General features: G+C 38.8%; 2 protein-coding genes across 7 annotated transcripts in view; one reads left to right on the top strand and one right to left on the bottom strand.

The window, feature by feature from the left end:
- Positions 1-17347, bottom strand: part of LOC130931888 (BTB/POZ domain-containing protein 17-like) — a 31568-nt gene extending 14221 nt beyond the window's left edge. Inside the window, exons 1-2 of the mRNA XM_057861076.1 lie at positions 16627-17347; positions 5272-5557 (exon numbers count right to left, since the gene is read on the bottom strand). Of these exons, the coding sequence (XP_057717059.1) occupies positions 5272-5557; positions 16627-16723 (383 nt within the window). The 5' untranslated portion in view covers positions 16724-17347. The remainder of the gene's footprint in view (positions 1-5271; positions 5558-16626) is intronic.
- LOC130931889 (G-protein coupled receptor family C group 5 member C-like) overlaps positions 1-17597 on the top strand; it is a 31937-nt gene that overhangs the window by 2396 nt on the left and 11944 nt on the right. For 4 of the 6 annotated variants that reach the window (XM_057861083.1, XM_057861078.1, XM_057861079.1 and 1 more), the window contains exons 2-3: positions 4249-4400; positions 5290-5571. The gene's annotated coding sequence lies outside the window, so the exon portion shown is untranslated. Of the gene's footprint in view, positions 1-4248; positions 4401-5143; positions 5572-17597 lie in introns of those variants that run through there. The other 2 variants (XM_057861081.1, XM_057861080.1) reach the window with 2 other exon arrangements.

The raw sequence follows: 17597 nt of genomic DNA on the forward strand, positions 1-17597 counted from the left end.
TACTGGAAAAACAGGAGTGGAAACAAACGCACAAATCCCAAGCCGACATCGTGCCAAAAATATTATTAATAGGGCCGATAATGTATTATGTTATCGGATTTATTGGGATGACGTCATAATTCCTATTATCGGACCGATAATTATCGGACCGATAATTATCGTGCACCTCTACTTTTTAGCTTCAACTGTCTGACAGACAGCCTTAGATTATCCTGCAAAACATCCTGATAAACTTTTGAATTCATTCTTCCATTAATGACTGCAAGTTGTCCAGGCCCTGAGGAAGCAAAACAGCCCCAAATCATGATGCTCCCTCCACCATGCTTCACGGTGGGGATGAGGTTTTGATGTTGGTGAGCTGTTCCATTTTTCCTCCTCACATGATGTTGTGTGTTACTCCCAAACAATTCCACTTTGGTTTCATTAGTCCAAAAAATATTTTGCCAAAACTTCTATGGAGTGTCCAAGTGCCTTTTTGCGAACATTAAACAAGCAACAATGGTTTTTTTCAGACAGGAGTGGCTTCCTCCGTGGAGTCCTCCCATGAACACCGTTCCTGGGAGGACGTATATCTATGTTTAACAACATAGATATTGGACTGTGCCAGTGATTTCTGTAAGTCTTTAGCAGACACTGTAGGGTTCTTTTTTACCCCCCTGAGTATTCTGAGCTGAATTCTTGGCATCATCTTTGGTGGACGGCCACTCCTTGGGAGAGAAGCAACAGTGCCAAACTCTCTCCATTTGTAGACAACTTGACTGACTGTCGATTGATGAACATCCAGACTTTTAGAGATGGTTTTGTATCCTTTCCCAGCTTTATACAAATCAATAATCCTTGATCGCAGGTGTGTGTTTTACAGTGGGGAAGGCAGCTTTAAACCACTCATCAGTGATTGGGCACACACCTGACTTAAAACGTTTCAATTGCTCTAAGTCTCAATGGCAGAGGGTTCACTTACTTATTTTTCCCCCCGTCTGTCATTTTTTGCATGCTATCGTCATTAAAATATGAAAACCTTTAAATGTTTAGGTTGTTTTAGTTAAAGCAGACACTGTTTTTAGATCTGCGTGATTTTGACTAAGATCTGATCACATTTGATGGTGATTTTATGCAGAAATGTGAGCAATTCCAACAGGTTCAGATACTTTTTCATACGGTGGCCGAAAGGTGTCAGGCGAAATGCAAAGTCCAAACACTTTGCAAATAGAAAATGTACGAACCCCAATTGCAAACGCTTTGCAAAAGATAAAAAGCACGAAAGCAAACCGACACAACACGATCCCCAATTCCTAAAGCGCGATCGCAAATTGGCAAAAGCACGAACCCCAATTTCCACAACACGGCAGCAAATGGCTTGCAGCACGAATGCAAATTGCCACAACACAATCCCCAATTCCTAAAGCGCAATTGCAAATTGGCAAAAGCACGAACGCCAATTGCCACAACACGACAGCAAATGACTCGCAGCACGACCGCAAAAGGCTCGCAAAGATGATGACCCAGAAGTTAAAAATAATAAATAAATAATAAAAAAGACGACACTTTGTATATTGCTATATGTGATTTGTGACCATCTCTACAGGGCTCCGTAAAGTTGCCTCCCCCCCATCAGACGCAAATTTATATAAAAATGATGTTAATCGTTTGTGCTGCAACGGTTTTGTAGATACAGTATTATGCTTTTATTGAGGTATTTATTACGAGTGGGGACGTCACTCGTAGCTTTTTCTTAGCTTAGCTCCCGCAGCTAATGGAGCGTACCAACTCTCTTAATAACAGAGGGGTGTCCTTAACAAGACTAGCACGAACGCAGCGCAAACAAATTCGGGTCCATTTTGCAGTAAATTGGGGGCTTAGAGGGATGTCATCACTTGAAATTAATATCTCAAGCCTGATAGGAACTGCTGTGACGTTGTAGTCTGCGCCAGTGACGCGTTATTTACCTGCCACACCCACCTCAGGAAAAATAAAACCACGAAAACTAAGCTGAACAGAAACAACAAAATAGAGACTTGTTGAGTTAATTATCGAGGGTTGATTGAATATTTGCATGATTGATTGATTGATTGAATATTTGCTTGTGCTCATACATACCTAATACATACAAAATACATATTGCCATATTTTTTCTTATTGATATAACCAGTAAATGATTATTGCTTGCTATACTAGGTTGTAGTATAATGTTTAAGTGTTACAAAGAGTAAAGAGGGTCAGGATGACAACTGCCTTGCTTCATGGCCGCATCATTGCATAACTAGACCTTCCAGGACATCTTCAGCACCTGACGTCTAGACTTTCGTCTAGACTTTCGAGGACAATTTTCCATTCGAGGACATCTTCCATGGCCGTAGCGTTGCATAACTGAAGTGTCTGGGTCATTCTGACCACTTTACCTGTGCCTTTGCTTACACACGTGTATTTAGTTAGTTCCACCCACATACTCACACATAGCCAACCAAAATCACATGGGTGTCTCCAGCTTGCTTTCCCCCTCCCTTCAGGGCGGCACCCTTCTGTGTTAGGACAAACCCCTAATAAAAAGAGCAAGTTTTTTTTTTTTTTCCTTAGATCAACTTTGGTGACTATACAGCTAAGCCTGTCGCAATATGCAACAATTCCATTTATCGCGCGATATATAAAAATGAAGGCGGTAATTTTTCCGCTGCGATTTATCGGCTCGCGTGCACGTGTGTGTGCGCGTGCGGCAGACGTGCTGTTAAAAGTTTGTTACCAACTGCGCTAAATGCATCTTCGTTCCAGGTCCGGTAAAAATTAGCGCCGGACCCAATCGTTCCCATTATATCCTATTGTTCAACGTATACCGGCCGCGTCAGTGCTCCGGAGTGACTGTGGACCATCTATGGCGCACCGGTGTTGTTGACGTGTGGGCACTCCCGTCAGGAGTGACATTTCACTCAGGGCGGCTATTTTTCGGCACAACGCTGGATATTTACAACGAAGTCCGCCAAAACATTGTTACCGACTTGGCTGCTACGAATAACCTCACTTTGACAACGAACAGCTGAATGAAATTAAGAGCGCTGTGCCTCAAACTCGTCCTGTATATGAAAGCCGTCATATGCTGGTGTAATGAGCAGACGTGACTTAAGCGGCGCTTGCTAACTTTTTTAATGCGCGGTTGCGCGCACGCACTAGACATCATGAAATGGCAAACTAGATGTGCTACGTCCCATGCCATTGGCTACGTGAGCCCAGAGTGATTATGGGACATGTAGTCCATATACTACATCGATGAATTCTAAACTGTCATTTGTCACATGAGGTTAAGAAGGCCAAATCAATCCATACCAGTGACTATAGATAATGTTGCAAATATTGTTGATTCAGTACGTGACACGGATGGATTCGGACCATAAATAGGATGTCTTGCTCATGTAGTAAACCTAGCTACTAAGAGAGCTGTAGCAATCAACGGTGTGCCCTGCCTCACTTTACAAACAGAAAAGATTGTTCTCAGCACTTTTATACAAATTTTTTTCATATCAGTAAGAAGTAAGCACATAAATATTATGCACTAAAATGCATGTTTATATGATGGCAATTTAATTTTTGCTCGTTAGCAAAAAAAAAAAAAAAAATACAATTGTTATATTTTTTTTACAGAGCATCAAATGTATTGAATCGGATTGAAAATCGTGTCCCCCGTATCAAAATTCGTACCGAACCATGACTTAACTGTATCATTGCATCCCTATGGAACACCATTGCAGAAGCTATGACGGCAAAAGTTTTCATTTTCCTAAGTGCTTAAGTTGTTAAGTGCAATTTTTTTTTTTTTTTTAAACACATTTTATTTATTCTGTGTTTCTTTGCGGTATCAATATTGTTGTTTTTTACTTAAGAGGCATGGTCTATTGTTTTTAGTTGTGATTTCTTAAAAAGTATATTTGAATGTAAGAGTAAATATCGCGTTTAAATGGGTGTACTTCATCTATTAATATATACTGTATTCGCACTGTGTTATTGTAAATTGGTTAAAAAAAATTGGGGGGGTGGGGCGCAATAATATCGCATATCGCAATAATTTATGAGAATAATTATCGCACACTAAAATTTGTTATCGCGGCAGGCCTATATACAGCGTAATCTAGCATTTCTCTGTCTAGTCCCTCTTTGCTCTCCTTGGCCAAGAAAACTGAGTGTCTTCTCTCATTTTTGGGTAATTTTACAAATGTCTACCTAAGGGTCTATTTTTGAACTTGACATTTATTTGGTCCATAGAGCCGGATTGCGACATACCTGGTGTTTCCTGGAGCGGAGGGGACCTCCATTCAAAGCGTGCACGTCCCTCGGTTTTCGAGGGGACTGGCCTCACCTCCGCTTCTGGAGGCGAAGGGTTGAAGCAAAGCCAAAAGGACTGAAGGCACCTCAAGGTAGGATCACCCTAATTGTATGAGTGTAGCAATTTGTGCGGCTGATTAATTTTTAAGGGCGACGGTGTCCTGTACGTACTTAAACTCCGTAATAAAAAATAGACGCACCTAGAAAGGGAGCGATACGATATTTTGCGTCTTTTCTGGGTGCACGTGGAAACAGGTTAGCAAATTCACACAGTTTAATGTTATTCTAACTCTGATGCAGGTTGGACTTTCAGTAGCAAAATTAGTGGTGTCCCCCCACCTCCACAACATTGATGTCTTTTTACATTGCATTCATTGGTTGCTGCTGGCCGAAAAAAAAAAAAAACCCAAAAAACCTTCTAACATCCCTCCTCTTCGAAGGGGGCAGAGGAGGGGACATATTGTGTTTCCTTCGGGGCTGTGTGTTGTGTCAAGTCATCAGCCAATCAAACGTGCGTTTTGAGTGGAAAAGATGGACTGGCACATTCAGCAAGTGAACAGGATAAAATTCAATCCGGACATAATGAAAATAATTCACTGAATAATGGTAGGGTCAATTCTATCCTTACAACTTATGGGAAGACATTCTAAATTACCTATATAACTGAAGTCATTGTATAATCAAAAAATCCTGAAAGATTGGTAGTGTTATGTCCCTACCGTCCCAATGCAAACCTACGCCCATGACGAAAACGTGCTTGGAAAATGAAAGGTGTTTTCATGAAAAATACATGTAATATTCTTTGCTATGTCTGCTTAGCTTTAGATGTGTTTTTTTTTTTAGTTTGTTTACAGATGACATAAACTGCTTGAAAACCAACAACACAGTACTGTTTTTGAGGTGCTGTTGAAAATTTGCATTTGCATATTGAGATTGACCCCAGAATTTTTTGCCATGCCTCACCTGATGAACTTATCAAAGACGGCGGCGCAGTCGGGCGCCTCCCTCAGCACCAAAGCACTGCCATTGCGGCTGACCAGCATCTCCTCAAACACGTCGCTCTGCATAGTGAGCACCAGACTGTGGGCCTGTATCACCTTCACCTCGTCTGTGTCCACGGTGAGCACACGGAGGGTGACGTCGCTGCCGTTCCCTGCTGTTAGGAGGCCCTCCATACGCTGCACCAGGCTCATGGAGTGATTCAGGACGGTGGCCCCGAACTCCGGGGGCGAGTCCAACTTCAGAGGCGCTTTGGAGATCAAGGTTGGAATAGTTTAGGATTTTTTCCTTAAAATGATAAATTAGGTATTTCATTCAGTGTTTTATAAACCTGGCGGGCCACAGGCCACCCCAAGTACACCACTCTAAAACAGCGCTACGAAAGAAAGTATAAAAAGTCACATACTGTATTGGCCCGAATATAAGTCACTCTTTTTTTGCATTGAAATACACTGAAAAAGTGGGGGTCGTCTTCTATACTCAGTCTAGACATTATACCCATTCACGACGCTAGGTGGCGTCAGATATCATTGAAGCGATGTTCTGTCATGACAGATCTCAGCTACTCTCAAGTTGAACCAGTTTGCATTATTTTATTGCAATGTTTTTCCTTATACAGATTTGTTTCAAGACTACAATGTAGGGCTGCAGCTTTCGAATATTTTAGTTATCGAGAAATACACTGAAAATTCTATCAATTAATCGAGTAATCGGATAAAACAAATATAATTTTAGGTGAAGAGCAATTATAAACATACATGAGAAAACAAGACATTTCATCTAATCTTGAACCATTTTCAGTCAATCAATGTCTTTATTTTCAATGTATATTGTTGAAAACAGCCAACAATTGCATCTCAGATTTAACTAGAATAAAAAAAAAAGACTAATTCACTGCTTTCACTCAAAAAACTGAGATCTTATTAAATATATTTATATATATATATATCTTACCTAAAAATGCTGTTACGCTTGATAACACACATCACTTAAAAGTTAGGATTTTTTCCCACGTGTTTCAATTGAATTTCTGTTTGGGTCAAGCCATTTTTAAGTTCTAGTAAAGTTTTAAGTTAGTTTAAACTGTAAGTCCAGATAGGATTTTGAGTTTTTGCAGTGTTCAAAATAAATGTTTGATACAGGCTGTATTGGAGCACATTAGGGACCAGTGCTACTTGTTTTATCCAGCAATGACTACTGAGCTAAAATTGATAGTTAGCATTATTAAGTTTTTATTTTACACCCTCATCACTCCACAACACTATGTTATGTTAAAGCCTGTATGTAAGACATGTTAGCCACGCATCGACAGTGGTCATAATTAATAGAAACCTAGCCCTCCGCAGGGCTAACGTTACGTGAGTTAGTGACAGTAACGTTAATCTTATTTATTAGCGCTTAGCGCTCTTTATTAGTGCTCAGCGCTGCACTGCTTTAAGATGGCGGCTGTTTACTAACGCTGCCCAGATGCGGCCGAGTCTGTAATTTCGCATCTAGTTCAACATACATGTGATCTCTATGAGTCGCATCAGACGCTACCTGCTACCAACGTAGCATTGTGCGGGCTAGTATTTAGCAACGTCGGCGTCGTTTGTAGCGGCTGTCGGCTGCAGTAGGTTTTTTTTTTTTGCTTCTTCCTCTACGCACGTGACATCAGCGCGTTGTGCCGCATTAAAAGTAGTCCGAGCAAAACGTGATGCTTAGAGCTGTCAAAATAAACGATTACTCGAGGTGAATAAAATTACTCGGATCAGTTTTTAAACTCGAGTTGCTCGAGTATTCGTTTCAGCTCTACTGCAGTTACAGTTAGATTTCACCTTGATGGTTAATGCAGTTTAGGGCTGCAGGTATCGAATATTTTAGTAGTTGATTAATCGATGGTAAATGGTGTTATACTTATATAGCGCTTTTCCACCTTTCAAGGCGCTCAAAGCGCTTTACACTACATCGCCATCTACCTACTGGTGACGCAGCACCAGGAGCAATGTGGGGTTCAGTATCTTGCTCAAGGATACTTAGGCGAGTTCATCAGGGCAGAGAATCGAATCCGCAACCTCTGGGTTGGGGGACAATTACTCTACCACTGAGCCATGCCACCCCCCGATGGACTAGTTAGTTTGAATAATTGAGTAATCGGATAAGGAACACGAAAATTAATATACCTGAGCTGAGCCTCAAACGGTATAATGTCACCGTGCGCATTCGGTGCTTTGCTATGAGTTGCCAGAACGGCGGCGCAATTAAGATAAAAAAGGATTTTAATCCTCACTTGTTGAATTCATTGGCTGCAAAATTAAGACGGGAACCTCAGAGTACCTCACGATACGATTAGGGCTGCTGCTATCAATTATTTTAGTAGTCAATTAATCTATCAACTAGTTAGTTCGAGTCATCGAATAATTGGATTAGGAACATTTATTGTGTTGCAGAATAAAATTTAGGAGATGTAAAATAAAGGCTTGCTAAGATTGTACTTTCAAATATGCATTAAATGCGATTACAAAATAAAATGCCCCGAGTGTTTCTTCAGAATATACAGAGATGCACCTACATTTTTAAAAATAAATTAATATACCTGAGCTTAGCTTCAAACGGCAATTAAAAATTAATAAATGAGGATCAATGTACAACAAAACAACAATTGACTAACTTACTTAGAAAAAGTCTGCTAGCTTAAATGCTATAAAATGCTAAAGTTTTTTTTTTTTTTTACAATGCTCTTAACAAATCGTTCAGACACATATTCCCCCAAAATCTACTAAATATACCTATAAATTATGAATGCGTTAAAAAACATTAGCTCAAACAAAAACTTAGCTTACGTTGGTTTTAACAGGGAGCAGTTGGATTCAGCCATGTGCAAATAGTACACCAGAGGGCAGTGTAATAAATGAAACCAAATGCAAACACTTTCAAAATAAACATTACAACGCCACTTTAATTAACCGAATATTTGAAGCAACAAAATTTAATTCGAATATTTTTTTCTAATCGAATACTCCAGTTAATCGATTAATCGTTGCAGCACTAATGCAGTTATTGCACTTTTGTTGTTTTATCACAACAGATTGGCATCTGGTTTTTGAAATGTAAATAAACCATTCATTTACGAATGTGATTGCACTTTAGTTTACATATTTTAATGCAGATATTAAGATTTGAATGAGGCAAAATAACATGCTTTTTCTGTCAAATATGTTGCTATAATCATTTGTTTCAGATGTACTGTAATTATTTTCTGTATAAAAATTAATTTGGTGTTCAAAAAGTCTTTTTTCAATCATGAGTCTTGAAAAAGGGGGTCGTTTTATAACCTGGGCCGTCTTATATTCAGGCCAATACAGTAATTTAACCACTTTGGGTAATCCAGGTAGTCCACGGGTTACGACGGACTCGATTTATGCAATTTCGACTTTATGACGCCGTCCGCCATTGCCTCCAGTGTTTTTTGTTGTTGTTTTTTTTTTAAGCTGTGTGAACAGTACTTTATTGTGCTACACAGTAGCTTATTTTTAACTTTATTATCTTGACGTGTTCTGCCTTCACGAAACGCAAAGTTGTTCATCTTGACTGACAGCAAACAAAGCAATTGTGGTTATTGAAGCTTTTTCCTTCCTTCACTTTTGACAATTTGTCAAGCTGTAGCACACATATGTACACTTGTACACTTATGTTCAAAACGACACACATTTTAATAATTAAAGACATGACACAAAACAATTGGTGTTCAAACGTCCATCTCCTCTGATCAAAATGTAAATTTAGTAGATTAAATTAACCTAATTTGCCTAGCAAAAGTCCTCTATCTTAAATGCTATGAATGCTAACGTATTTACAATTTTCGCAGCAAATCGCTCACACATAACTCCACAAATTTTAGCTCTAAACTTAATTACAAATGCTGAAACAAACATATATTAGCTGAAAAAACTTACAGCCTTATGTGGGCCAAACGAGAAGACAGCCGTCCTATATCCATGTCAGACGAGTCTCCTACTCAGTCACAGAAGTCAAGGCAACAGTCCAGCCACACCCAACGCTGCCACCAGAGGGCAGTGTATCCTCCATCATTAAACGAAATAAAATACTTGTGGACTCTTTGGATAGTTATTTTTTAACACTAGAACTACCAAGGGTGGATCAGTTGATACAAATCAATTTTGTAACCAGAGAATAAGCCTGAACGATATATCGTTTAAACATCGCCATCGCGATGTGCGCGTGCGCGAGAGTCCCATCGCAAGCATGTGCGATAGTTTTTTGTTTTTTTAATCAATATACGCCTTTCTTTCTACTCTGCGCACAGCCTCACACCCTCCCTCTCCCAGCCCTTTGTTCGTAACGATGGCTTTGATCTGGCCAAAGAAGCCGGGCAGCAATCTGTCAATCATGGTTTAACTTGTTAAACAGTTTCTGCAAGGAAGCCGCGCTGGAATGAATGTGTGTGTGTGGAGACTTTGGAGACATATAAATGCCAGAAGTGATGATGAGGAGTTTGAAATTTCTACATGTCACTCCAACGGTCACAGCTAAGGTAGATAAACAGAAGCATTTAATAAAGCCAAGCATTTATCTACTACAGTACTTTATTCTTGTTCAAAAATGATTTGGTTGGACGGTTATGTTTAAAACTGATCATAACTTTGACATTTGAAGTGCTTAAAAACCATTTTATATACATTTTTTAAATCACTTTGGGGGAAAAAGTGAGAAAAAACATGTCTTATATGTATCTCTTTCCAATGCTAAATCTGAATAAATACATTGAGCACTAAAAACACCCCCCCCCCCCACACACACACAAAATTCGGGGTGGGGGGTGTGCTACTTCGCGGTTCTTCAGTTATCGCGGCGGGTTCTGGTCCCCATTAACCGCGAAAAACGAGGGATCACTGTACATTGTGGTGATGGTGAGTCATCTAAAGTCTTTCCGAACAGCGATTCAAGTCATCAAGTGAAAATTTCTTTAAAAAAAATATATAATTTTTTTTAATATCGCAATATAATATCGCAATATACGGCAAACCCCCCAAAAATCGCAATAATAGTTTTTTCCAAGATCGTTCAGGCCTACCAGAAAAGGATCATTTGATCCTAATCGGCATACCTTTTGTGAGCACTATGGTCCTTGATATTCCCATTCACACTCACAAAACCACAGGGTTGAATTTAGAGCTGAAACGAATACTCGAGCAACTCAAGTAACTCGAGTTTAGAAAAACTAATCCGAGTAATTTTATTAACCTCGAGGAATCGTTTAATTTTGCCAGCTCATGTTTTGCCCGGACTACTTTTAATGCGGGACTACGTGCTGACGTCACGTGCGTAGAGGAAGAAGCAATAAAAAAAAACAAAAAAAATCTTACTGCAGCCGACAGCCGCTACAAACTACGCCGACATTGCTAAAACTAGCCCGCATGATGCTAATGTGGTAGCAGGTAGTGTCCGATGCATCTCATAGATATCACATTCATTTAGGACTAGAAGCGAAATGACAGACTCGGCCGCGTCTGGGGAGCGTTAGTAAACAGCCGCCATCTTTAAGCAGTAGATTTCTCAGCGCTAATAAATATAACATTACTGTCACTCGCTCACGTAACGTTAGCCCTTCAGAGGGCTAGGTTTCTATTGATTATGATCACTGTCGATGCGTGGCTAACGTGTCTTACATACAGTTTTTATTTAATCTGTAAAATTAAAACATAATAAAGCTAACTTTCAGTTTTAGCTCAGTAGTCATTGCTGAATAAAACACCAAGTAGCACTGGTCCCTAATGTGCTCCAATACAGCAGGTATCATACATTTATTTTGAACACTGCAAAAACTCATCCTATCAGTACTTACAGTTTAGACTAACTTAAAACTTAACTAGAACTTAAAAATAGCTTGACGCAAATGGAAATTTAATTGAAACATGTGGGGAAAAACACGTAGCTTTCAAATGATGTGTGTTATCAAGTGTAATTCCTCGAGATGCCGATCGATCGGGTCTGATCACGTCATTTTCAAAGTATCGGAATCGGCAAAAAAATATCGGACATGCCTTTTTAAAAAAAAATATATATATATATTTTAATTCAATCGTTTTTTAATTGTATTTAACGTTACAGACATAATGTGTTACACTCTTCCAGAGTCTTTAGTTTAAGCTTGAGTTCGGGTTATCAAATTTATCGCATTAACGGCGAGAATTAATATTTATTACATTTATCACGTTACAATATTTAACGCAATTAACGCATGCGCTGCACAACCCACTCACGCATTGTCGTGTTCAATTTATAATGGCGTCATACAGTATATAGAGCTAAAAGGCAGCGTAAAATGAGTAGAGTGAATTTTGGCAGCCTTTGGAACATTTTTTAAATGGCTAAAGCTTTACAAACCCCTCCCCCAACGATTAGAATAATCGTGGGAAGCAATGTGTGGAAGAAAGGTAGTAGTTGATCTTTTTCTTAACACCCTATGTTATTTCCCAATGCAGAGAAGATATATCAATTGGTACCATGACGCACAGTCATGTTTGCACTTCCCATCATGCATTTGGCCAAAAGTTAAATGGCTACAGTATAATTTACTAAAAGCTGAACAAATACACTAGATGGCAATATTTAGTCACAATATACAAAGTCACATTTATCCTTTAAGAATTACAAGTCTTTCTATCCGTGGATCCCTCTCACAGAAAGAATGTTAATAATGTAAATGCCATCTTGAGGATTTATTGTCATAAAAAACAATGTATGTTGAATGTATATATTCGTCCGAGTTTTATTCATTTTTTTCTTGATGCATTGCCAAAATGTATATGATCGGGAAAAATTATGTGTAATGATTGGAATTGAATCGGCAGCAAAAAAAAAAAAAAGCAATTGGATCGGGAAATATCGGGATCAGCAGATACTCAAACTAAAACGATCGGGATCGGATTGGGAGCAAAAAAACATGATCGGAACAACCCTAGTAATTACATTTTTAGGTAAGAAATATGTTTTTTTTTTTTTTTTTTAATCAAATCTAGTTTTTTTGAGTGAAAATTGAATCGAAAACATCGAAAATAAAGACATTGATTGACTGATAATGGTTAAATATTGGATTAAATGTCTTATAATTGCTCTTTACCTAAAAATGTTTTATCCGATTACTTGATTAATCGATAGAATTTTCAGTCGATTACTCGATTACTAAAATATTCGGTAGCTGCAGCCCTAGCTGGATAGCTCCAATTAACATCTTGAGTGTTTGCAGGGCAGCGCTGCCTTGCCTTTGTCGGACAGTGGACCGCTCAGGCAGACAATCGGGTGGACAACCTTTTTACATATTCCAAAAGCTGCAGCTTGCCTAGTATGCACTGAAGCTTGTGTTTGCTGTGACAAATCAGCTGTTTGAGCTGCTGTGGAAAGGTCTTTGGTCAATGTGTGCTTTAACATAATCAACTCTGAACATTGACAACTGAATGTTGGACTTGTCATGACAAAGTAAAAGTGCTTGATGGGATTTGTCCCACTCGATTTTCTAAAATGTAGACAGTCCAGGAGTTAACAAGTCTGGATTTGCAAATGTTCAAGATGCTTATTGCAGCTATCCAGAGTGAAACCTCCCCTTCACACCTGGGCTGCTTGATTGCTTGTTTGAGTGGTCTATTGTTTGACAAAGCCAAGTAGTCAGTTTGGTATCGGGGTCATTTGACGCCTTTCTGGTATTTCTTTATAGCCCCCCCAAAAAACCCCGGTAGTTCCAGTGATAATTAAAGGATTAATTCCGATTTACGCGGAAAGCCGGGATACGTCGTCAGCATAGGATCGGATCTCATTCGTAACCCGAGGACTACCTGTATGTTTGAAAACACAATGGCGACATCTAATGGTTGCTATGTGAAAAAAACTGTCCCAGCTATCTGCCATTGCACTGAATGACTTTTCAATGTCATATTGTTTATGCTCTTTTAAAAAAGCCTTAACTCATTTGGCAGCCATTGGCAGTGATAGACGGCCAAAAAGTGCTTTAAAAATTAGCTGTTTTTGGCATGTTACCACTTACGAAACCAAACCGAAGGACACATATTAATAATCTTTGTACTGTTGCAACGACTTAATTGTTATTTCATAAACTAACATTAGCTGCTATTGACTGTGGTTGTCAATCCTAGCCATCCCATTTCAAGAGAAAACAATCCTATTAAGGATCAGCACCCAATTACCCACCTCTTGGATGTGCCTTAATTGTGTCGTTAAGATTCATGAATTATTCACCGAGATATTAGGGAAAATGTGATCTAAAATTAAGCCGCAGCGAAAAAGCAGTAGCTTAATTGCATTTCACTCCATTTTTAATGAGGAAAGCTAATTTGGGTTATAAGTGTTGTCACAGAACAAATAAACTTGGATCACAAGGCCACACTGTAAAAACACTTTTTTAGTTGCTGTTGTTTCGATTTTAATGAAACGGTCGCTAATTTTTTTGACAAATATTCCTAATGATCAATGAGGTACTTGAATCGGTAACTTCCTAGAACACAGGTCTCAAACCTGAGGTATTTTTGTGCGTCCTGCAAAAGTAAAACATGTACATCAACATCATCTTTAAATTCTTTGGAATTCACTTAGTTTTATAGTTGTTTGATAATGACTTTTGAACCGATAACTGATCGCTCGATATTGTCCAACTCCAAAAATTGAATAGCGATATCATACCGATTCCGATATATGTGGTCGTTGACTTAACATTTTATGGATAATTCCAAACAATGCATTGCCAATGAGTTATTCCCAAGATGCGTCCGCCCCCCCCCCAATTTTTGTATTTTATTACTTTTCTTAGTGACTATTTCTTTCTGGAAACGCAGTAGTTATTTGTAATGAGTTCATAATTGATCATTTTTCACATATTTATTGTTCATTTTATATTTGCACCATGACTGCAAATACAGTAGCCTGCTTACATACCAAATTCCATTCAACTTAGTTTGGAGACATCTAACGGTCAATAAGCATAACTGCTGTGCAAAGCTGTGACCAGACATCATTTTTATATTCTTTGGAATTCACTTTGTTTTACAGTTGTCCGATAATGAATTTTTAACCGATAACTTATAGCTTGGTATAGTCCAACTTCAAAAATATAATTCCGATATCAAACCGATATTGATATATGCGATCATGGACTTAACATTTTATGTCTAATTCCAAACAATGTATTGCCAATGAGTTATCCCCAATATGCATTTTGCAGTCCCCCCCCCAGATTTTAATATTTTATTACTTTTCTTAGTGACTATTTCTTTCTGGTAACGCAGTAGTTATTTGTAATGAGTTTATAATTTATTATTTTTTACATATTTATTTTTCATTTAATATTTGCAACATGAAAGCAAATACAGTAGTCTGCTCACATACCAAATTCCATTCATCTTAGTTTGGAGACATCTAATGGTCAATAAGCATAACTGCTGTGCAAAGCTGTGACCAGACATTGTACAAGGGCAGAAGGCTTCTACATTCACTTTGAAGGCAACATGCATATTGGCCCAAAACCCATTATGAAAAACCGACGTTGATATTATCCAATAATAAAATGCTTTTATCGGCAATATTATCTGCTACCGATCATATCGGACAACTCTACTTTGTTGATATGTAGTCAGACTAGATGGCTGAACACTTCGTAAATATTTAAAATAAAAATAAATAAATAATGAAATTGACTAAAAGACAGCTAACAGACAACCCCCCTCCCCACACAAAAAAAAAAACCTCCCCTTCATGTACGTGAGTGAGTATGAACTACTAAAACTTTGGCCTGTAATACTACTGACAATCGTTTCAAAAACACATTCGTTCCTCAATTAACTTTAATATGAAATCAAATTATTGCCGGCCATTGACGGCAATACATTCAACAGAATGTTACTCTACGACCTTTTAAATCAACTACGCCAGCAAATATAGAAACTAGAGTTGTCCGATATTATCGGGTAACCAATAATACCGACCGATAAAAGCATTTTAAGTTTGGTGGTGGCAAAATCATGGTCTGGTGTTATATCCAGTATGAGGGTGTGCGACAGATCTGCAGGGTGGAAGGCAACATAAATAGTCTGAAATATCGACAAATCTTAGCTGCCTCTTACATTCCTAACCATAAAAAGGGACAAATTCTGCAGCAGGATGGTGCTCCATTGCATACTTCAATCAAAATCCTCCAGGACTGGCCAGCCCAGTCACCAGACATGAACATCATTGAGCATGTCTAGGATAGGATGAAAGAGGGAAGCATGGAAGACGAAACCCAAGAATGTTGATAAACTCTGGGAGGCCTGCAAGACTGCTTTCTTTGATGTTCCTGATGACTTCTTCTATAAATTGTATGAATCCTTGCCGAACCGCATGGATGCAGTCCTTCAAGCCCATGGAAGTCATACAAAATATTAAACTTGGATCTCACAGCACCACTACTTATGTCGCTTATGTTATGTAACATATTATTGTATTTGAAGTACATTTTTTGCTCAATTTTCACAGTACTTTCTGTAAGTGACAAAATGCCAAATTTTGATCTTTATGTCTTCATTAAATGATCTATTTTCAGTGAAACAAATATCATTTTGTACATTCAACATCATTTGGGAGGGTCATAGCTTTCATATGAGCCATTTCTGAAACCAATTGAATAGTAAAAAGTCAGGTTATTAGCAAATGTTTCTATAAAATGGATAAGCGACAAGACTTTTGTCAGGGACTGTAGGTACTTTTTCCGTAACTTCAGTTGAAGTTGTTCTATTATTTTTCAAAGAATGTTTATTTGGAAAACATTGAAGTTGTTACATTTATCATTATTAAAGTATCCAGTGGGGCATCACAATACAATTAGCCATAATTTCTTAAGTCTACAACCGCATTTATCGGTATAGTTTTTGAGTCGGACAATATCGGGATATCGGTTGTCAGTTAAGAAGTCATTATCGGACAACTCTAATAGAAACATTAAAAAAAAAAAAAACTCACCAGGTGAACTTTTAGAGGAGAACAATGTCCATTCATTTGGTCAAAAGAATCAATAACAAAGAAAAAAAAATCTCCTTCAAGATGTTTTTTTTTCTTTTTAATATACTCATCCTCCTTAATGTATTGTTGTGTCGGCACGGAGCCAGCCAGCAAATGGACTCGTGTACCTCGGATGCGGGCGGCGTGAGTAGAATAGACAACCGAGTCATCAGCGCTACTCAAGCGTCGCCCTACTACAACTAAAAGCCGGACTGCAAAAGAGCAACACTACTGGGTAAAAGAGGCAAAGTTTAGTCCGAAAACGTGTCATCTTACCTCCTCTAACTGTCGTAAAGTGGTTCAAGAAGACCAAGGTGGTCAGAGAGACCCCGAAAAGGAAATTTTGATGACAGGAGGGCATCATCTCTCTCATCCGGATAAATCTTCTCACTGCGGTGATGTTTGCAGAGAGGTGCGTTGCCCTCTCGTGTGTGTGTGTGCGCTAACTCCCTGTCCCGAGCGCTATATGTAGGACGCCGGCCGACGCCATCGATTGGTGGAATCTGGCAGGGGCGTTGCCATGGCGACGGCTTTGATTTTGTATTCCTCCCCTTTGGATGCTACGCGGCATCGATCAGTTTGCCCGGCGAAGGACTCGGCCTAATGTTTTTTGCGGGCGCTATCAACAATCAATAGTCTTCTTTTAGCGGCGCACGCAATGCTGGCCATTGAAAAAATGATATTCTCGTTCGGGCTTTAATCACAGCGGGCTGCCGCGAGACTATCTGCCAAATTCAATTAAGGCTCTAATTTGCTCAGCGAGCAGCAGTCAATCAAGTTTCCTAATCTATTTCAGGGGATGGACTTTTTTTTTTTGAACAGTAATTACTTCTCGGATGCCGGTGTTAAGATAACTATTAGGAGGATAATTAGATTTCCGCGGGGTCTGCTTATTTCAATTTGAGCAAAATTACATTTTTTTGTAAGTGGATATGTCAATCAGGATCGCTTATCGTCACATTTGAGTTTCAGTAACGTTTAGGTGAAGGCAACCGTCGTGACTGACACATTTGGCATGGTGTCCTAAATTACATTTCTATGACTTCATTTTCTGTCTTTAAAAGTAATATTTGGTGGAAAACACAGACAAGGCTGCAAAAGCAGTTTCTGCTCTTGCACCCCTCTTTAAAATAAACTGCTGTATTTTAAGACAAAAGAACTTTTGTGTCTGATAGAAAAATATGTCTATATGCTGCCATAGCAGATTCATGGCGCATTAAGTCCCCGAACTATTTTTAACTCATTTG

The sequence above is a fragment of the Corythoichthys intestinalis genome, chromosome 16 (assembly GCF_030265065.1).
Source record: "Corythoichthys intestinalis isolate RoL2023-P3 chromosome 16, ASM3026506v1, whole genome shotgun sequence".
NCBI lineage: Eukaryota > Metazoa > Chordata > Actinopteri > Syngnathiformes > Syngnathidae > Corythoichthys > Corythoichthys intestinalis.